The sequence below is a fragment of the Indicator indicator genome, chromosome 10 (genome assembly GCF_027791375.1).
Source record: "Indicator indicator isolate 239-I01 chromosome 10, UM_Iind_1.1, whole genome shotgun sequence".
NCBI classification, from domain to species: domain Eukaryota; kingdom Metazoa; phylum Chordata; class Aves; order Piciformes; family Indicatoridae; genus Indicator; species Indicator indicator.
The window spans coordinates 21,995,073-22,017,345 of NC_072019.1; the positions used below are offsets into that span (position 1 = coordinate 21,995,073).

The following is a 22,273-nucleotide window of genomic DNA, read 5'->3' on the forward strand; positions in this document are numbered from 1 at the left end:
CTTGGACTTGGACAAATGATTGCTTTGTGTTCTCTTAGTGAATATGCCAGTGAAAACATTTCCTATTGGGAATACTTTCTTGAAACAGTAAAATTTTAACACTCTTGGCCAAATGTCTTTGTAAAAAGCAAATTTCAGCAGAGAACTAAATATGATGCATGAAATCATTACCTGTGAATTGTTCTCTCTGTTCCAAGCGTAACGAGCGTGGAATGTGCGGGCATGAGATACAGCAGCAGCATTGTCAGTGTCATTGTTTATGGACTGTTATGGAAGTCCCATTTCATACTTTATTGATAGAGTTCTTAATGTTTTGGGGTTTTTTTTCTCCATAAGCACTCTTTGGATTGACAGCAGCTTTAGCTGACACTGAATTTTATGCATTTTGGAAAATGTCAATGCTTGAATTATATTAAGTATGCAAGCTGCTGAATTCAAGGTATTTAATGATTCTAGGGCAGTACCAAACACTGCATTTATGGTATAGGAATGTCAATGGTTATTCAAATTGGTCGTGAAGCTGGTAGAAAATGTCAAATCTCTTTTTGTTCCCAGATGAAATTGCCTGGCCAGAAGGGGATGATGCACTGCCACCAGATGCCCAGGACCTCATTTCAAAGCTTCTCCGTCAAAATCCTCTGGAAAGAATGGGAACAGGTAGAAACCTTGTGTATAGGAAAGTACTACCCAGAAGCAGGAAAAGAAGATACCTTGCCAGTCGTACACAGCCAACACTGTGTTGAAAAATGCTCATCTAGAGCTGAGCTGGTTTATACTGGGTTCAATGATGAAGTTGTGAGAATCAGTGTAGATTGTACAAGTCATATATTGCTGTCTTGTTTGGGAACCAAGAAAGTGGCACCATCAGCTTGGCAGTGTAACTTCTCAAATTTGTGCTGTTCCATTAAAGGATGGAGATTTGTGTCTCCATTTGAACCAGTGTATAATCAGATTTCTTTGAAGTCCTCTTTGGCTGAAGGATTAATCCCCTACATGGAACTGAACTCTTGGGTGTAACAAAATAAATGAAAATTTACCCATTCCTAGAGGCCTGTACTGTAAAATTCTCCAAACATGCAACAAAGTCTGATAATCTCTTTGGCAAAGTCAGAAGCCTGGTCAATCTTTGTGCATTATAATGCAAGATTTAAAGTTTTACAGCCAACACTTCTCATTTCCTGATTATAAATAATCTCTTGCTACACTTTTGTTTCGCAATAATTTGTGCAATGTGGCGGCTTCACCACACAGGTTGTCTGCTTCATTGATTTGATTAATTTTGAAATTTGAATTGAAAATTACACTTGGAGGATAAAATAAAAACTTAATATATATAACAATTCCAAAAGGCACAGGTATTCAGCAGACCTAACCCATGTACACACAAGGGTGATGAATAAATAACGGTATCAGATGGTTTTCACGTGTTCTTCCTTACTTCAAATCCTCGTACTTGAAAGATTTCGCTGTCATGGAAAAGATGTAGAGTTTCTTACCTTACAAAATGAGTTGATGGCCTGATTTTTTTTTTTTTTATTTCTTATATGCCTGTAATGCTGAGACTGCTGTTCCACTTGGCATCTCGTAGCGCCACTGGCACTCAGCAAACCTTTTATCTCTTTTCCTCTGCTATTCTCTTTTTAAAAAGACAGTAGCATCTTTTATGAATATTAATTTCATTTGAAAAAAAATGCATATAGTAGTAGCCAGATAATCCTTACTTTTTCCTTCTGGGTACCCCAGCTTCTGAGGTTAATAACAAAAGATACTAATTCAGGAAGACATGTAAGCCCTTGCCTTCTCTTAAGCACATGAATGAGTTTATTCATGACAGTGGAGCCACTCACATGCTAAGTACCTTTCTGAGTTTGCTCTCTTTATTCAGCTATGAACAAGATGGTACTTAGAGCTTGGAAATTTTAAATTAAGATGCTAATTAGATCTTATTCTTGCATCTTGCTGTGGAATTTAACAACAGATGCTACCTTCCAGACAGTGTAGTCATGTGTTGTCATCAAACAGGAAAAGGAGATGGGATGGAGGAAATCTTGTTCAGATTTTATCCTCCTTTGATAAAAGGATAATTTTTTTTCTCAAAATTCCTGGAAAAGAGGTGGCTCAAATATACTCAGGTACATTCCCTTAGGCTCTTGATATTTTTAGGATTGTTTTTCTCGTTCTGCAAGTGCTAAAAGAAATACTCTGCAATAAAAGATGCTCATTTCAGGTAGCGCCTTTGAAGTGAAACAGCATCGGTTCTTTAAAGATTTGGACTGGAATGGATTACTTCGGCAGAAAGCTGAATTCATCCCACAGTTGGAATCTGAGGATGACACAAGCTATTTTGACAGTAAGACTAAAGATTCAGCCTAAACTGCATCATAGCGTTTGGTGCTTATTGCATTTTTTAAGTTGTTATAGATAAGTCATTGTTAGAAATTGAATAAAACGCAGGGTGGAAATAGCTTTTTAAAGCTTATGTTGATGCTGTAAAGTTTCCTTGAAAGCAAATTAATTTTAATGAAAATATGTTGCTGCTGAAGTGAGTTGGCCTTTCACTGGTGCCTGTGGTCCTGCCAGCTGTGGCCCTGCAGTGAGAGGTGCTGTGGTTGTTATGCTGCATTTATTACACTACTTCCAAAGCATTTGGTAAATCCAACTTCCTTGAGCTTCTGAGCAATATGATCTTTCCTTAGTGACCATTTTCTGCCAGTAATTTTTTTTTAAATAAACCAAAAAAACCCCTCTAAATCTTGAAGACAAGTATGTAGGGAAGATTCTTTAGAAATTTAAAGTAATTTAAATTGCTTTCACTGCAAGTTTATCACCTTATTTTAGTGTTATTAAGTCTAGTGAAATATGAAGTGAAGTGCTTGTCTGGTATGTATAAGTGCCTGGGAACTGCCATGGTATCAGTGCTGTGTAGGATTCCAGAAAAGCACCAGTCAGAGTTGGGAAAGAAGGAAGGAGCTTCATGTGAGGATGAGCTCTCTATCCCCCCAACTCCTACTCCTTAGCTTTTCTCATTGTACTTGGAGAGCTGAGCAGGTGGAAAGGGCTTGGACTTTTCCCTGGTCTGGGAGGTCTTTCCCTACTGCAACACAGGGTGATACAGGGCTATTTTAGTTCCCTGAAGCATGGGAATTTCTGCCTTACATCAGTGGAGTCTCTTCCTTCCTTCTCCCGTGGCCGTGGGATTCACTGACTGCCTGCAAGCTACAATTTTGCTCTACTCCTTTGCACTTTCCTGAGGGTGAAGGAAGGGAGAGAGCAGCCTACCTCCAGCCCTTTGGCTGCCATGCTGCAAAAGCAGTGATCCTAGTTAAATAGTGGTCTACCAGTCTGGAGAAGGGATTTTGAGCTTAAGGGTTGGATGGAGGGGTGTAGGAGAGAGAGAGAGACAGAGAAATCTCCATGTTCTCACTTCAGACATAATTAGATGTATGTTTTGCATGTGTTAAGGTGACATTGGTACAATGTACATGTAGAAAACAACATGAGGATGTGTTCCTACTGCTGGTTGGACATCTCAGACATTGAACTTGAGCTCTGGTCACTGAATTGAGTCAGTGATTGGGAGAGACACAGTAGAGCAGCCATGGGTAGGTCCTGGTGGGCGAAAGCACCACATTGTGTTAAGTGGTGCAAATCATTGGGTCTGTCAAGTAAGAATGATGGCAAACTCCCAAGTGCCCAGGCATGTGCACCAGGTTATCGGGGTGACTTCATTGTGAGTCCTTTGTAAAGGCTGGAATTCTCACATCAGGAAATTTCTCACAGTGATAGAAGTTGGCATTGCTGTTATAAACCCTAATGCAAAAAAATTTAGAATCTATAAAAGTAGCTTTCTGGCTGATACAGGGCAGCAAAGTCAGCTCAGTGTAGCTATCTGCTTTCTGTAGCCAAAGTTATTAATGCCCACCCCACAAAATCCAGTGTGTCTGGCTTAGAAATCCAGTCCTGCAAATCTCAAAGCACAAAATCTCTCTGGAGGCAGTTTAGATTTTTGCATTAAAAACCAGCTTTGCATATTGGCTGCTTGCCAATTTTCTTTCACAAAATCTAATCCTTTTTCTAGTTGTAGGAGGGAGAAGAGGAGGTATTTGAGGGGGTAAATATTTTTATTTTTCAAAGGGGTCTTGTATGTATGTATGCAGGACAGACTTTGTACAATCATAAAGCTGTTTATTAGAAACTGGCACAGTGAATTATTTCTGTGTTTCCTCCCATATGTTTGTTTGCTGTAGGGAAGAAGTACCCTTAGCATGAAGGGTCTGCAGGGTTAGACACCTGCTGAGTGTCAGCTGCTTTTAGAATCTAATCTTATCTGATGATAAGAGAGAAATTCAGTAGGAGGGAGGTACTCTTCACTGCTAATTGTGTATGGATGAGCAAAATTGGCTGGGTATGTTTCATTATTAAGGAAAATACCCTGCATGGTGTATGAACACTCAACAGTTCTTTGTAAGTAAACAAGCAGGAATGATTGAGAAATGAGAGTTATCAACACTCCCTGCACTGGTGAAATGTGCCATGTCTCATTCACAGCCCGTTCAGAACGGTACCAACACCTGGATTCAGAAGAGGAGGAGGACACTAATGATGATGATCACGTGGAGATCCGGCAGTTTTCCTCGTGCTCTCCCAGGTTCAGCAAGGTAGGAGCATGATAGCTTGTTGAAAGAGAAAAGCCAAGAGAGGAATGCAGTTTCTTTACTTCTATGGGGTAGATTTTAATCACACAGATGATATGTGGGAGTCACGTGGTGTTTCATAATCACCAAGGACAGAAAATCTATATGTGTTATTTATTCTTTGAGAGTTTGTGGCCTATTAGAAGGTGAGTGCCAGAATAATTGGAGAATGAGATTTTATATTTGTTACTGTTTCACTAAAATGCAGGGCACTGAGGAGGGCCCTTCTCCATCTGATACAGTTTGATATTTTTGCTAATGACTTGGATGCTGTCATAAGGGGTGTCCAAAGCTTAGTTGCTCTGAACAGTGTCATTCTAAAAGGGTCTTCCAGTAGATAACAAAGTGGTGTTAGGATGAAAATTGATCTAACATTTTGGAATAATGTTCTAAAATCAAAGGGATCCCATGCAGTAAGAGCACAGGTGAATTTTATACGTCTGCTGTTGTCCATTGTCTCAAATACAGCCTGAGAAGCAAATGATGAGGTGATAATCTCAAAGACAAAGATCTGCACACATAGTGCATTGTGACTTAGATCTGCCAAAGTATTGAAGCAAAAAGGCAGCTGTCATTCTGGGTGAGCACAAGTATTCTCTGCAAATCCAAGGAAGAAATCCTTTCAATCTGCTTAGCAGTAGGAAGGCCACAGCTGGGGTACTCTGGCCTCTTCTGGTCAATGTTTTAAACATGAACCAGTGTAAAAGAGAGTCCAGAAAAAACAAACAAGTCTGATCTGTGATCTACAAAACATAAAACCTAATGTGTTTCCAAATCCATAACTGCTAGAAGGGAAGGAGTAGATAGGTCTTCCTGTTCTACCCAGCACTGGTACAAAATGATGGGCACAAAGGAGGTGTAGGATAGATGGTATGAAAAAGTCTCCAGTGTTGATCAATAATTAAGCACCAGCATGGGTTGCCTGGGGAATTTGTAGAGTTCCCATCTCTGGCTGGAGAAACATCTGACAGATGTTACAATAGAGCTGCTTCTGCTTTGTGGTAAGGAAATGGACAGGAAGCCCTGAGGAGGTCCCCTCTCATCATGCTTTCTGGATTCAAGTCTCTGGAGGTCTCTTACTCTTACTCAGGTGATCTGACAGAGACAGTTGGAATTCTAAACATTTCAAAGTACAGCAGCACTGTTGGCTTAGATAAAATAAAGTGTGTGTGTGTAGAAGGGAGGAGAAATGCTGTTTTGAGGTCAGCCCCTTCTGTGAATTGCATTCTCCTTTTCTTAATGAGATGGGAGTAGGAATTTTACTTAGGGCCTCTGAAAGAGATTTCAGTTTTTTGTGGCAGTTCCTCCTGTTTTCTGCTACTGAAGTCAGTTTTGAAGCACCAATTTGTTCTTTGTCCTTAGCTGGGCTACAGTGGTTTCAGTAACAGTTACCATTCATTTTATGGAGTTGCTCCTGATTTGCATCACCAAAAGTATGTTTAAAATTGGACCTGAGGATTAGCTGAGGTTTTGAAAAAGTGTACGTAAGGGTTTCTTTTTTCCACCTTTTCTCACGATGAGTTCATCTGTTCTTTAGACTGAAGCTTTTCTTTTAGGGTTCAGTGTTTTTGCCACAAAGAAAATAAGTTCACTTTTAATGAATTTATTTGAAGACCTGGAAAATTATACAGCATTTGTAATGTGGGAGGCATAAAAGGCTCATTATATTTTGAAATTCTTGTCTGACAATTCACCCATATGATTTATTAATAGTTATCTTGTTGATGCTCTGAATTTTTAATAACATTATTTTCATTAATCTCTTCTTATGTAAATTAGGTCTACAGTCAAGTGTAGTTTTAAAAGGATGAATTTTTTTTTTTGCTTAATCATTTAATTATTTAAAGACGGCTGTAAAACCAAGAAAGGCACTTTCATTAAGCTGTCAGCATTATAGTAGATTCCTTGAGGAGGGCAGGACTTTTTTGTTCTGAAATAAGCTTGGGGCAATGCTGATAGACTGACGATAATGAAATGGGGTCACAAGCGTGATGCCTATCACAGAACTGAATTTGTGTAGTGAGATTTCAAGATCCAGATGCCAGCCTTCAAGACTTGCAGAGCCTGCTTCTTTAGAAATATCTCCTCTTAGATTTGAGAATTGTTAAAACCAAAAATCAAGTAGTTTCAAAAAGTCTTTCTATTTCTGTGGTGTGCTGGGCTGTTTTCAGAGGAGAGGTGTTGGGTACTGTTGTAGAAAAGCCTGTTTAATGTTTCTGAAGCTTGCCTTTTTCCTTTCTTCCCTGGCACACTTTGAACATGTCACATCTGCAATGTGTTATTTAGTGAAAGAACATCTCCAGGTTCATGCTTCTAGGGAATATCTTGCATTTTGAAAAGAGACTATTCCCCTTGATCAGGAAAGACCACACAGGTTTGTTTTCTCTGTACAGAAGGATCTTTTGCTATTTGCAGGTGTACAGCAGCATGGAACGTCTTTCTATCCACGAAGAGAGAAAGACTCCACCACCGACTAAACGGAGCCTGAGTGAAGAAAAAGATGACAGATTGGACAGCCTTGGTGGCTTGAAGAGTCGAGACCGCAGCTGGGTGATTGGGTCTCCTGAAATGTAAGTTCTGTGGAACTGAGTCTTCTGGTTTCTGATAGCATCTGAGAAAGACTGAGCCATGCCGAAACTTTCTATTACTGGTGTTAGATCAGGAATGCTTCATGTGATGTATTTCCACAGGTGAAGTCTGGAACAAATAACTGAAAACGTATGTGTAGAAGTGATATGGTCCTTAGGGACCTCCAGAGATCATCAAGTCCAACCCCCCTGCCAAAGCAGGGTCACCTAAGGCAGGTCACACAGAAACGTATCCAAATGGGTCTTGAAAGTCTGTGGAGAAGGAGACTCCGCAACCTCTCTGGGCAGCCTGTTCCAGTGTTGCATCACCCTCACAGTAAAGGTTTTCCTGATGTTGAGGTGGAATTTCCTGTGTTCCAGTTTGTATCTGTTGCTCCTTGTCCTATCACAGGGCACTACTGAAAAGAGATTGACCCCTTCTTCTTGACACCCACCCTTCAGATATTTGTAAACATTAATAAGGTCTCCTCTCTGTCTTCTCTTCTCCAAGTGCTAATATCTCCTAAAATTGTAGCAAATACTTGAATTTAAAGGGATTCTAACCTTAAGTAAAGTTTTCACTTATAGAATGACTAACACTGGAGATGTACCAACGGCAAGTTTTTTTCTTAAACATCAGTGAATCCAAGTTACTATTTGTCATAAATTAGGGAAGCCATTAGCTAAAGTCCAAAGTTACTAAAGTTCAGAATATTTCAAAAAAATGTTGTGTTCTAATAAGAAAGTGTCGGTAAATATATGAACACCTAGAATTTGGATACCCACTGTGTTTCTCACATTACTTAAATAATTGTCAAACTTTTCTTGAAACAGGGATACCTCTCATTTTGTGGAATTCCTCTAAAGCTTTTACACTAACCTTTGACATTAGAAGGATCATCAAATGTGTTGGTGATCTAGTCTGTATGACTCCAAGTATTTTACAGAATACACTTTTAATTAGTGTGTGCTTCATCTTGTACCAGGCCTTTCTGGCTTCGAATTCACAGCAACTTTGTAAAGGAAAATTAATTCCAGAAGGAACATGGATGGTGACTTGCATAGTGTAATTGTGATATTTGTAATATTAATATCATAGCCATTGTGCTGTAGTTTTCTTTGGTTTTAATGCTTTTCTTAGAAGCTTAACAATATAATCCATTGAAATCTAAGCTCAGGTGATACCTCAGGCCTTTGCTGTTCTAAGTCTATTTGGTCTCCTAGCTATTTTCACTCTTTGAAGTTCATTTTCCCCCCCTAACTTAACTGAGGGGCTCTGTGTTGGCTTTTCTCTTAGACTGCGTAAGCGCTTGTCTATGTCTGAATCCTCACACACGGAGAGTGACTCCAGCCCACCCCTGACAGTCCGCCGGCGCTGCTCAGGCCTGCTCGATATGCCACGTTTTGCCATCTCCACTGAGGAGGAGGGAACTGTCCTCAAAAGGCCACAGTCCGAGGGCATGCTCTTATCCACTGTGCAATCACGGGAGGGGCTGCCGGTGCCCATTCCAGAACAGCCTGTGGAGCAGGAGCTGCAGCTGGAAGGTGATGCTGGACCTCCCACCCCCTCCACGGCTGTCAGCACCACCTCAACGCCGGCAGGTACATGCTCAGTATGATGATGTTGTGGTCCCCCATTTTAGTTTGAAGACTTTACTGTTGTCAGACTGTAAATGTGGATGTCAAGTGATGTGTGTGTCTCGTGCTGAGCGGTTACTTTAGGATAGTTTTGTGGATATGCTTGCCTTTGAAATAGCATCAGTGGATTAATCATTTCTCAACTGCATCTTATATTTCAGCCCTGTCACTTCAAATTGATTTAAGGTCTTGTTGTGCTTGAGACCTGTATGATCTATGCCTGCTTAGAGCTGCTGGGTTGCCTACCTGAGACAGCATTTTTTTAAGCATTAGTCAAAGCAGATCACTGTTGAGCTGTTACTGGAGAATATGAATGTCAGCCATGCTAACAGATCCCTGCTTCCTGTGGTTTTATTTACCCAAAAAAGTTTGGAGTAGAGACTTGAAATTTTCTGGGAGAGTGGAGTTGTGTCAGGAACATGCTACTTGCTGTTTCAGATAAATATCCCAAATTTTATCCAAGTTGCAGGCTCAACACAATGCAGCCTAAGTTTTGTAGAGTGTCTCTTAGAAGTCAGTGTATGACTTCTCAGAAGTTTCAACTGTTCTGGGGCTATTCTCCAGCACTGGGCTGTGTTGGATCTTCCCTCTGATTCTGCCCTGGGCTGCTGTGGTGCAGGGCTGAGCTCTGGGTACTGGAGTGTCCCTAGCTCCTGTCACTTTCAGGGCACCAGGAAGGCAGAGTGCGAAGCTGGCTCTTTCTGAGAAAAGAGAAGGCCAGAGCTAGGAACTGGTGAGAAGTAGTAAGGAGATAGAAAGTGAAATTTGGACTAATGGAAGAGAGCAAAGAAGTTGAGTTGGAGGTTGACAAGGGAATATTTGAGAAGGAAGGTGTATTTAGAGGAAGAACTAGGACTAACTGGGTAAACAAATGAGTTGCTGGGAGAAACTGGGAATGAGCAGGCAAAGTAGTTTTGAATGCTTTGAGAATGGAAAGAAAGGAAAGGGGTGCTGAACAAGGAGTCAGAGTGGCAGCAAGACTGGACAAGAACAAAGTGACAGGCACTGGGCAAACAGGATGATGCATTGATAGCAAAAGATGGAAGTGCCTTAGAGGAAATGTGCCTCCAGACTAGCATAAAACCAAAGATTCCCACATCTTATTATTCCTCTTCTGCATTCTAGTCTATGAAATTCTTACAAAATTGTGCCATTCCTCATCCTCCCAGAAGCACCTAGTGCTGCCATCATATACTCCATAATCTCATGGGAAAAGGTATAGGAGTCAAGGAAGTAACTTGCTTGGATGACATCAGTGCCACATGAAACCTTAGTTTCTCAATTTCACATTAAAAGCCTAGAAACATGGTATTAAAAATGGCAAGAACACTTTCATTGCAAATTTGAGTATCTACAAGATGAAATAAGCAAAAGTGAAGCTCACCTGAGCAGCCTGCTCCCGTGAGCCTAATGTGTTAGAGCAGACTGTAATCCAGCACACAGGACTCAGGGATACCATTGCTTCGATGTCCCTAGCCCACAAAGATAAGTTGGAATCAGGAGACTGCAGGAAAGAAATTTCATTCCTGTCACTGTCTCAGAGTGCTCCTGTAACATCTATCACAGCCTTTCCACACGCAGCCTTTGCTTCTGGGTTCCTCATTGCCTGGAAGCCTTGTTTGAAACTCTGGCTGTTAAATGTTGAGCAGGCATCTGGATCAGAGGTCTGTGGGAATGATGCTTCGAATTTTTATTTTCATGGTACTTCCTGCTTTACTTAGTATGCAGAGCAGTGGTGCCCACTTAAATAACGATGATCAATGTTTTGTTCTGTCCTCATTGTTCAAAATGTGGCCCTTAGGCTTTATTTATTGCATGCTGCTTAAAATTTGCTTTTGAAGACAGAATGATTAATTTCCCTTGTGGACTTGCTGTGATGCTCACCACTTTCATTTCTAAGCACCTTGTAAATTCTAATTAATGTTTTTCACTGTGCCCCTTTAAGGTATCAGATGGGCAACTGAGGCACTGAGCTTGCGTTCAGCTTCCCCAGCCCCCAGCATCTGCTATTGTTACATGCCCAGTCTGATTTTGAAGGTTACTTTGCATTTTTTATATAATTATAGCAGATTAAGTAATTCAAGACTAAATTGCAACAGTGCACAGAAGGGGGCAAATTAAAGTTGTCTTTGCAATCCACATTTTTACTTTCCCTGACTTTAGTATTCTCTTAAAGTGGATTTTTTATGTGCAACTCCAGTAGAATCTGGCTCTTCTATCACAGGCAATTTCAACTTTAAGATTGACAGTTCTTGCTGGTTGTAAAAATGGAGCACTTTCCATAAACCTGTTTTCATCTGTGAACGATCCCATTGAAATGGTTTGCCTGCAGAACTGCACCAGCACTTTAGGATTCATGTAGCTGCTACTCAGCAACATGATTTCATTAGTGAGCTTTTCCAGCAGAATAGAAGCCACTAATTTTCTGTATTCAGAATAACACCATTTCTGTAAATAAAAATTCAAGCCCTGGGGTTTCTTCTTAGGAAAATTTACTCTTGGACTTCATGTAAACATGACTTTGATTTAATGTATTTTGCCTGTAGGGGAATAGACTGTTAGGAATTCCCTGTGGTTCTAATCTGTTTTAATTTAAACTGTAGCTGGGAGCGCTGCAGATTTCTCTGATCCACGAGCTCGCAGTAATAGCAATGAAGGCCCAGACTTTACCACTCCAAAAGCCATCAGCGATTTGGCAGTGCGGCGAGCACGACACAGGTTGCTCTCTGGGGAATCAGGGGAGAAACGTACCTCAAGACCTGTCAATAAAGTGATTAAATCAGCATCCGCTACTGCCTTGTCTCTCCTGATTCCCTCAGGTAAGAAGTGCCTCGGGTGAGGCATTGTCAGAATCTGCAAGCACTAAACAAAAGGTCTGCAGAGAGATCCTCCCCCTTCACTCTTCTGGAATCATGCCCTCACTGGCAGGAGGGGAGAGATCTAACTTTTACAATTGGTTTAATATTTACTATTCAGCAGGATAATGAACACTGCTTTACCACAGACAGGAGCATTGTGTGTGTGGTCTGTCTGCAGCTTCTGCAAATGGCAGCTGGGCCTTATTCTTTCCCTAGTTTTGTTTAAATTGGCTCCTAGCAGGTCTCTAGACAATGGTGCAGCAAGGTATAGAGACACAGAACTATTTTAACCCTCAAGGTACAATTTGGGGGTGACATGCTAACTATGGTGTTTTTTTGGGAAGTGAATATGTCTGATGCATCCATGCACCAGGAAGTTACAGTAGCTGCAGATAACTTGGTTGAGATTGAGCGTTCAAGAATTCAGTAGTGGAAGTAACTCCAAAATTGTCAGTCGGCACTGACCTTGTTTGCCTGGCTCTATGTGCAAGGAGAGCCAGACCCTGACAATTCCTAATGCCAGTTAGTAACTTCTAGTGAACAGGCCAGTCGTGCTGAGCTAGGACAGATTTGTTCAGCAGGAGGCTCTCCCCACAGGGACTTTACCTCTCTTTCCAGAGAATAAGAATCATATGTCCAGGGCTGTACATGTTGGGAGCAGAAAATTGCAGCTGGGCCGCCAGTGCCAACCTAGCAGAACCTGCTGGCAGAGCAGTGCCTGCCTGTCCCTCTGGGCCAGGGAGCTGGAGGCAGGCATGCAGCTGCTTCCTGGCACTGTTGTGGTGATGCACATTACATTTCTTGTGTTTTGGGTGTTGGTTGCTTTTCAAAGTACAAAATCTCTCATGAAAATCTCTAAAATATGTATTTAATCACCTAGCAAAGGTTGCTCCAGAGCTGCTCTCATCTGCCAGGTAAATATGTGCTGGACGATTCAGCAGGTGTTTCTTAATGGGTTAAAGATTACCTTTTACAGCTGCATTTAATATTCCTGCTCTTCGGGTTTATTTTACTGATGTTGACCAGCTTCACTTCAAAATGAGAGTTCTGGATTTACTTTGTATTTTTAAAAGTGGATGTTGTTCCACTAGCAAGCAGAGTCAGGTGGTTTAGTCAACAGCCCAGCCTTCAGCTGTTAGTTTGAGAGACTCACTCTAAAACACACTTCTGATGTTTTTCAGTAGCAAAGTCCCTGCACTAGCCAATTTTTTAGAGTTAAATATTTTTGCCTCTGTGAATCTAAAACATTACCGAAACTACCTAAATGTCTGATGGCCTACTGATGATTTTTTTTTTTTTTTTTGCTAATCCTAACTGACTGGATTTATCTCAGCACCAACATGTAACTTGCACCAAGATCTAGAGACTTTTATCAGATCTTTTGGAGGAGTATAATATATTGTAACCTTGAAATGGGGTGTTCTGGGGTTGTGCCTAGAGCAAATGCTTATGATGGGTTATAAATCTCTGAAAGAGAAGTGAGCACCGTGACCCAACCATAATCCTAGGTGAGAGGTGCTGCTGTATTAAATACATACCTCCAAATGTGCTTTTTGGAAATTCTACTGGGGTTTTGGGTTTTTTAAGCATAAATTAGCTGAAGCTGCAGGCAAACCCAGCTCTGGTAAAGACTAGCAGCTCCCACACTGGGGGAGATGGTTTCCTAGCTGTTACCTGACAAGAATTTTCTCTCTTTTGGACGCCTGGTTTCCTAACCTTTTGCCCACCTTTGTGTCATCACTGTAGATCACCACACGTGTTCTCCATTGGCCAGTCCAATGTCACCTCATTCTCTGTCCTCCAACCCATCTTCGAGGGACTCCTCACCCAGCCGCGACTTTTCTCCTGCTATCGCAAACCTGAAGCCACCAATCATCATCCATCGGGCTGGAAAGAAATATGGTTTCACTCTGCGTGCCATTCGTGTCTACATGGGTGACAGTGATATCTACACTGTACATCACATGGTCTGGGTATGTCTCTGCTTCTCTCAAAAGAGTACCCTTGGGGCCAGAAATGCTTTTTGTATTTTGCCATCCTGTTTTCTCTCTCTCCTTATTCAGATCCGAAGTTGAATATAAATAACAGCGCTTTGGGTTTTACCTGTGGCAGTTTTCAAGCCCATCACAGAATCACAGCAATCTTTCTTTCCTTCTTTCTTCCTTGGTTACATGAATTCACTTTCTTTCACCTGTAGCACATACTTAGAAGCATGTTTCTGTGTACATACCCTCTTTCTCTTTATTCAGGTTGTTGCATGAGGGCCAGTCATAGCTACTTTATTCAGACCTTTATTGGGAATTACAGCCTGCTTCTGATCAGTTCTGTCTGCTGAGGTTTTCCAGGCAGTTGCTCGGCATTGATTAGCAGCCTTAAAGCATCACTGTTGCTATACTGATTGCCTGGGGATTTAGCTCTTGGCTTAGTTGTGTGCTATGCTAAAGGTCTGGTTTCCGTGTCTGTATCTCTTCCTTCGTGTTACTTCTGGTACTTGATCTCTGTGTTCTTTTTTTGTTAATGTATGTGACTTGTAGGAATGATTAGTTTTCCAAAGCAGTGTTGTTTGAATTGTATAGTTGAGGAGAATGAGGTCAGGGTAAAAGCGGTTCATTCTTTCCCTTGCATTGCTGTGTTCATTAGACTATTTGGATTTCATAGTCTGTGGTCATTATTTAGCGTTCATTCTTACGCAGAGAAATAATCTGAAGCTGCATTTTTCCTTTGCTTCTCTCTGCTTTCCTTTAAAAATGCTGAGTTTACCAAGATACTGATTTGCAGTCTTTTCTGGCTAGAGGGGATGTTGCAGTATGCTTAAGTGTATCTGTCTTTCAATGTAAAAGAGGCTTACCTTTCTGAACAGTGATGGGGAAGGCAGTGTGTTCATGGAGGAAAAGATCTGATGTTTCATATGCTAAGAAAGGATGGAAAGTGGGAAAAAAACTCTGTTTGGGATGAGGTGTAATATAGGCACCCTAAACACCTGGCACAGAGTCTTTTTTAAAAGTCAGTTGTCTACCTTAGGATCTGCCATATACATGGAACGATGCTGGGTTTGGAATGGCAAAGAAATTGAAAAAGATTGAATGCTTATGGGGAAATCAAGAGTATTTAGTTAACATTCCTAAGTGCTGAAAAATTTTGGAAGTGTGTTATGCCTTTTGCTTTGGGAGGAGCTGGTCTCTTGATCAGCTTAACCATCCTGGCTGGCTGCCTTGGATTGGGAGAAGACTGGCAGGATGCTCGGGGAGGAGTGGAAGACAGCAGATTTTTGTGCTTGGATGTGCCAGTCAGTGGTTTCTTTCACCCTTCTTTGAAGCAGCTCATGCTGGCTGTAGCAAGAGATGAGATGGATGGGCTGAGTCTGATCTGGCCAGCAATCTTGTACATTCCTCTTCTCAAATCAGTCATCTGCTTCTTGTTGCCAGCACGTGGAGGAAGGCGGTCCAGCGAACGAAGCAGGCCTGCGTGAAGGGGATCTGATAACCCATGTCAACGGGGAGCCAGTCCATGGGCTGGTGCACACAGAAGTGGTGGAGCTGATTCTGAAGGTAGGGACTCAGCACTGGTACATTTTGGAAAATATGAGGCAGCTTGTTTAAGTCACCTTAGATATCTAATTGGCATTGTCTAAAATACAAGTATGTACACAGCACCTGGCTCTTGTTTTGCACAAGCTTGTTGTTGCAGCTTGAGCTCTAAATCTCCAAAATTTTTGCATGCAATTTAAGCTGAACTAAGAAAATTTATGAGAATTAGGACCTGTCAGATACAATATTTATCAGCAGTAGAGACAAAGGTTAATAAGACTTAAGTATACCTTTCCTCAAACATCACTTGCAGAAACAAATACCTTAAAAATTTTCCAAATTACTTGGAAAAATTATTTTTTTAAATTATGTTTTGTCTTTAGGCTGTGCTAATGTTATTAGCTCTTAATACTGCTTTCTCAAGGATTATTCCTCGTGGTATTTCAAAGCAGCTTTGTAATGGTTGGTCTTAAAATTATCCAGTTAAATGACTTGCATTTTGATACCTCCTGTGAGCTGAATCCATTAACGGAAATAAAACCCAAAGTTCTGGACTGTTCCAAGAGACACAATTCTTTGGATTGCAAATAAAAGAGCAATCAAGGATGAGCGAGACAAGCTATGCTCTGTATTGCAGACTCATCATGATGGATGCCTGATATGCTCACATCTGCCATCAGAGCACTGGGAATAGGATTGGTGACAGAATATCGCTTTGTTCAAGTTTCTGAGTATTACAAGTATTAAATTGAGGCAGTTGGGATCTCAATGGGAGAGGTCAGATGCTGTGTTCTGTCTGCTCTGGGAAGCTTTACCTACCAGCTGAGCTCTGAGCTAATAATTTGTGAAAGCCTGACTAAAGAAGGCTCTCTCTCAGCAATTCCTTAATAAATGATAGGTGGAAATGCAGAGGGGAAAATGGAGTTTGACAAAGGATTACAAAATGGCAGGCAGCAATAAACTAGCAGCTTACCTGCTTAGCCTACAGATCTGCTTCAAATATCCACGTTTTAAGCGGCGTCTCTGTGTCTCCTTTCTGGCAGAGTGGAAATAAAGTGTCCATCTCCACCACACCATTTGAGAACACGTCCATCAAAGTTGGTCCAGCTCGAAAAGCCAGCTACAAATCCAAGATGGCTCGTAGGAACAAGAAGAGCAAAACTAAGGATGGTCAGGAAAGGTTCGTTTTGAGGTTTCTGTGAAAATTAAATGGTAGCCAAGGTAAGGTAAGAGAGACCTTGTCAAATCAGTTTGCAGATAATGAGTACTAGCAGGTATGTCTTCTCTTTTGGTTCTCTTTTCCTCTTTAACTGTGCCATAAAATTGACTGAAATATGCGTTAGGCTAAATAAATAACCTGGGCTTGTAAACAACTTTTGAATGCTCTTCCACAGTAAGAAGAAGAGTTCTTTGTTGAGGAAGATCACTAAGCAAGCATCGCTACTCCACACCAGCCGGAGTTTGTCTTCACTAAACCGCTCTCTGTCTTCTGGGGAAAGTGTGCCTGGCTCTCCAACTCACAACCTGTCTCCTCGGTCACCTACGCAGAGTTACAGATCCACTCCCGAGTCTGTACACTCAGGTAAAAAAAGAGGGAAAACAAACCAACAAAGAAAGAACACCAAAATCCACAGAAAAAGGAAAAAAATACCCAAAAACTTGGAGATTTTTGCTTATTGATTAGTTTTGGAAGTAAAATAGGCAGCAGCAAGTAGTGGGTCAGTTTGTGAAGCAAAATGACAGCTATGATGTTGATTACCTTAAGGATGGATGTATTCTCATTCATTGATTCCTTTAAAAATGAAAATCCATACATCCTTTCAAGAATGCATTTGCTGTGCTGCAGCATCCTTTCACTTTGATGCAGATGTGTATGCTAAGTTGCAGTGGTTTTGTAGCTGTTTGGCACATTTTCTATATTAGTTCAGAGAAAAGGAATCAAAACAGTGTGGTAAAGTCATATTTGAAAATTGAATCAGCTGGTGGAATAAAGAGATTTGTATCTTGAGAATAGCAATGAAGCACATGATTTATCTGCTTGGAGTTTTTTTTGTTCAGAGAAAGCATTCTGATAGCAGAGTGTTTTTACTCTATTCTGCTGTTGTGTGATAGTGATGTGAATTTTCCATCAGAAACCGTGCAATATTACCTTGTAATATTACTGCAGTGCTTTGAGGTAACGTGGCATTTTGTCCTGACTTCACACGTCTTAGTAACTCATTTCAATGGTCAAATACATATTCATCTTCTTGGTATGTTTTTTCTCCTTTCTTACTTCTTTTCCTTTTAAGTTGGTGGCAATTCTTCCCAGAGCAGCTCTCCCAGTTCCAGTGTTCCCAATTCTCCAGCCAGCTCTGGACACATCCGACCCAGCTCTCTGCATGGACTGGCACCAAAGCTTCAGAGGCAGTACAGATCTCCAAGGCGTAAATCCGCAGGAAACATCCCTCTGTCACCACTAGCTCACACTCCCTCGCCTACCCCTCAGTCCACTTCACCACAGCGCTCCCCATCTCCTTTACCAGGACACTCAGTTGGCAGCTCCAGTATTATCCAGTCTTTTCCAGTAAAACTACACTCCTCTCCACCACTGGTAAGACAAATTTCCCGCCCCAAAAGTGCTGAGCCCCCCAGGTCTCCTTTATTAAAGAGAGTGCAGTCAGCTGAGAAACTGGCTGCCTCGCTGTCCTCTTCTGAGAAGAAGTTGGCTTCCTCACGCAAGCATAGCTTGGATATCTCTCACTCTGAGTTTAAGAAGGAGATGCTGCAGAGGGATCCTAGTCTCCAGAGCTTGCAAGAATCTGCGAATGAAATAACGGGTGGCAAAGTTGGGCTAGCGGAAAAAGGGATGTTGCAGAAGCCAGGTGCACGGAAGTTGGGGGCTATTCGACAGGATAGGGTGGAGAGGAGGGAGTCCCTGCAAAAGCAAGAGGCCATCAGAGAAGTAGATTCTTCTGAAGATGAAACAGATGATGGTTCAGAAGACAGTCAGGATGGTAGAAGACTGGACAAGCCCCCTGACAGTGGAGACCAAGGCTCAGATTCTTTTAATGAGGATAATAAGTTTTCATCTAAATTGGAAAGCAAGGATAGTATTGAGGATGATGCCTTTCTACCTGAAGATCCTAAAGGTACAGAAGATTTGCAGAAGGGAAATAATCAACAAGCCAAATCTGTTTCAGAGACACTGCAAATCACTGTGCACCTTTCCTCATCAGAGGTCCTCCCAAGAACTTCTCCAGAAAAATTACCTAGTTCAGAAAAGCCATTCCTAAGATTAGAAACAACTGCAAAGGAACTTAAATTGCCAGAAAACAAAACTTTTGAGTGTTTTGATCCAAAAGACAAATCTTCTGAAGCAATCAAAGACCTAGGGCGAACTACAAGTACTCAGAAACTAATAGATCGCACAGAACATATGCAGTGCGCATCTATCAAACTCCTGGAACTTGAAGAAGGTGACTCTTCAGGGGCCTCGTGTGGTAAGCTTGACCTGAAAGAGCCTCTACTAACAGAAAGCAGTCAGAAAAAACAGGATTCCAAATCTCTGCTGGCACTTTCTTCATGGTGCACGGCAGATGTGAGCACTCCTCTCTCGGTAAGCCCCACGGATCGCAGTGAGAAGGATCACAAGGAGACACTTCAGCCTGCAGCACAGCACCACACCTCATTTCTTTCTCCTGGAAGTGCAAGTGAAATGCTCCAAAAAAGCCCTAGTACTGAGAAGCAACCCATCTCATCCCAGGCAGAGAGTGCCTCAACCACCAGCAAAACGAGCCCATCAGGTCCTGTCTCATCCACACTCCTTGTACCCAGTGCTACCGAAAGAACTCTCTCTGTCTCTCACTCAGTGCCACTAGCTCAGAGCATGTTAGGCCCTTTGAAGCTCAGTAAGTCTGGTTCTGGAGAGGTGGAAAAGAAAAAGGATTTCCCCCATTTTGGTTCCTCCTGTAAAGAGGAGAGAGATGCAAAACAAAAAAGACAGGAAACCTCACAAGCAGGAGCGTGTCTAGAGAAAGCCAAACCCTCTAGCACAGACGGTCTGACCACAAGGAGCAGATCTTGCACAGAATCATTAAACTTAGCAAAGCCCTGGGAGGCAGCATGTCCCGTGGTGGCGAAGAAGGAGGCAACTTCCTGCAGTGCTAAAGCATCTGAAGTGTTGGGAGGCAGCTGCAAAATCGCTCCGTCAAAAGAGGTGTCTCATGCTCTTGGACAAGCAGCTCTGACAGCCTCTCCTCTGCCAGATGGCAGCATGAGGCACTGTAAAGAAGGGACTCTGGCACAAGCGAAAAGCAAAGAGCTTGGAAACCAGTTCAACCCACAAGACTTTCCCCTGTCACATGATGGTGCTGTAAAGAAAACATAGCAGCATCCCCGGTACACATGGACTGGAGCATTCTGCATTCAAAATAGAGACTGCATGTTTGAATTTTGTAATATACACTAATATAAAATAGAACTTGTGTACATCTATTTTTGGGAGGGTTTTTTTCATACTGTTTTTTTGTGTTTTTTCATCCTTGCTATTCTATTTTTGTACACAGTAATGCTTGCTGTTTGAGGTCTCTTTAGAACAGGGTATCTTTAAAACAGGGCTTAAGAAACAATTTGTTGATTTATTATGTTTTGGTTTTTTTTTTCCCTTTCCAGACCTTTTATGTTGCCTGACTTTAGGTCCTGTTGTGTTCTTCCCCCTAAATCCTACAGTTGAGATCCCAAAAATTCTGAGTAGGAAAAAGGCAGCTTATTTTAAAATCTCTGCTTTTCAACCTTCTCTTTGAAATGCCATTGAAACTCCCAAATTTCAAGTATTTTCAGTTTACAATCTGATGTCCTTTGACAACAAGAAGAAAATACTCTCTTGTCAACAAGTTATTCTGGAGCTCAGACACTCTTCATGTGTGCATTCACAGTTCTGCACATGTCCTTAGAAGATACAGAGGCAAGGGACTGGGCTGGAGGGGCTGGACATAAAGCAATTCCTGTCTTCTCCTTAAAACAATTAAAAATATTTTTCAATGGAATTATCAGAAAGGGAAATCTCCAATTTTTAAGCTGCTTTTTTGGGGGGGATTGTTTTTATTTATCTTTTATGGGACATGTGACAAGTTTTCCCTGTTCTTAAAATTGTAGTGATGTTTTATTTTCCATTCTCTGGCTTCAATTGATAACTTGCCCTGCCTCAGGGCAGGAGACCCCAGGAGAGGGGAGCCTTGGTGGTTGATTTTAAAGCAGAGAAATTTGTAGTTGTGTGTCTCAAGCAAAATTATCTTAATGATAAATGACCTTTGGAGACTTTTCCTTCTCTTGGTGAGTCTAAATTGGTGGGGATTTTAAGGTGTTCCTTAACATTTCTGAATTGGGGCTCAGGAAACTTGCTGAGTTTTCTGAACCTGCCTGTTTTAAAAAACAAACAAAAAAAACTATGAAGAGTTCTGACTCCTCAAGTTCTGTGGACAAGCTGCAAGCAGACTTCAAAACACATGTGATATCTTAAGATTTCAGCTTTGATAGATCATTTCCACTGCTGAGGTCACTTTCCATGAAAAATTTGCTCTTTGCTCTTAGGCTTAGACATTGCTTTGCTTTCAGTGTGACCAACTCTGGACAGCAGTGCTCTTTGCTGAGGATTACATCAATAATAGTACACCAATAAATGTGATGAGTGGTGATACCTGTAGCACTGTAAGCCATTTCTTTGTCCAGTTAAAGGTTCGTCTCAATGAACACTCCCTTCATTTGTCTCAGATTGTGCTCAGCTTTTATTCTAGCCTTGTCTGAGTTTATCTTCCTGTGGATTACCCACAAGATCCTAGTGTCCAGCTCACTGGCTTACTCCATTAGCAGCAGAATGACTGTGCAACAGTATTGCAAGCTAAAGCCTGCCTCTGTTGGTCTGCTTTCACTACGCTGCTGACACCTTCATTATCCTGGCTTTTTCTGAACTTGAAGTTTTGATTTGCTTCCCCTAAATGCAGATACGTTTTTATATAGGAATATATTTTCTTTATCTCTTTCAACTTGATTCCAGTTAAATTCACAAATCACAATAATCCCTGGAACTTCCCCCTGCTTCTGTCTGTGTAACCATTATTTCCTCCCTATTATATACTTCATTTTGGCTGCTTGGATTTCATTTCTGGACCAAGTTGTGGGTTGGTTTGAGCTGTTGTTTGTTTTTTTGTTTTTTTTGGTTTTTTTTTTTTATAACATGTTTAAATGAGTGTATACTCCATGTGTCTGTGTGTACTTGTATGGTGTTGTTGATACACTAACCAAAGCCTCAATGCTCCCAGGTAACACATTAAGAAATCTTCGTGTGATGGTATTGAGAGCAGAGCCTGCTGTGCTGCCTCTGCTCTTCTTCTTGGAATTCATAGGCTACTTGTATAAACTTGGTTTGCAAAAGTAAACTGCAATATTTTCACTGCCTTGTCCAGGTCCTGGGTATCTCTAGCCTCTCAAAGCACTCTTGTGGATGAGCATCGTTCTGTGCTGATTTGGAGCAATAGCAAGTAAGGAACAGACTTGTCAGGATCTGGTATTTATCTGGCTGTTTTTTTCCCAGTGGGTTGACCTGCTAAAAAGCTGCTGAGAAACAAGGTCTGACTGTCAGAAACAAGGTCTGTAACAGAATGGACAGGAGTAGTGAAAAATTGATTCAGCGTCCTGAGTCTGTGACAATTGCAAAGACAAGCCTCAAGCTTATCTCCTGAGAGCACCTCACCTTGGCAAGATGGAAGTCTGTATCAATTAAGTAGTGAGTCTAGAGCTGTGTGAGTATTTGGTCTGACCTGGCTGTTCCTGGGGTCGCAGGTCCCCTATTCCTTCTGCTTGACAAAGGTCACATAGTCCTGGAGCATCTATGAAGGGCTCTGTATTAAAAAAAAAAAAGGGAGGGGAAAGAAGCCACTGCCCTTAGAAGAGAGGAGTGGGTAACCTGGCTTATCCCACACAGGCTGGGATGGGACCTGCTGAAAGTACCA

At 41.5% G+C, this 22,273-nt stretch overlaps 1 protein-coding gene across 2 annotated transcripts in view; it reads left to right on the forward strand.

Moving 5' to 3' along the window:
- The window catches only part of MAST2 (microtubule associated serine/threonine kinase 2), a 183,166-nt gene extending 161,683 nt beyond the window's left edge, over positions 1 to 21,483 (forward strand). The window contains exons 22-32 of one of the 2 annotated variants that reach the window (XM_054384103.1): positions 556 to 657; positions 2,228 to 2,350; positions 4,549 to 4,658; positions 7,110 to 7,264; positions 8,559 to 8,863; positions 11,503 to 11,718; positions 13,504 to 13,730; positions 15,183 to 15,305; positions 16,328 to 16,464; positions 16,679 to 16,866; positions 17,576 to 21,483. In XM_054384103.1, coding sequence (XP_054240078.1) covers positions 556 to 657; positions 2,228 to 2,350; positions 4,549 to 4,658; positions 7,110 to 7,264; positions 8,559 to 8,863; positions 11,503 to 11,718; positions 13,504 to 13,730; positions 15,183 to 15,305; positions 16,328 to 16,464; positions 16,679 to 16,866; positions 17,576 to 19,653 — 3,764 coding nt within the window. In that variant the 3' untranslated portion in view covers positions 19,654 to 21,483. The remainder of the gene's footprint in view (positions 1 to 555; positions 658 to 2,227; positions 2,351 to 4,548; positions 4,659 to 7,109; positions 7,265 to 8,558; positions 8,864 to 11,502; positions 11,719 to 13,503; positions 13,731 to 15,182; positions 15,306 to 16,327; positions 16,465 to 16,678; positions 16,867 to 17,575) is intronic. The other variant, XM_054384104.1, reaches the window with a different exon arrangement.
- The last annotated feature ends 790 nt before the right edge of the window (positions 21,484 to 22,273 follow it).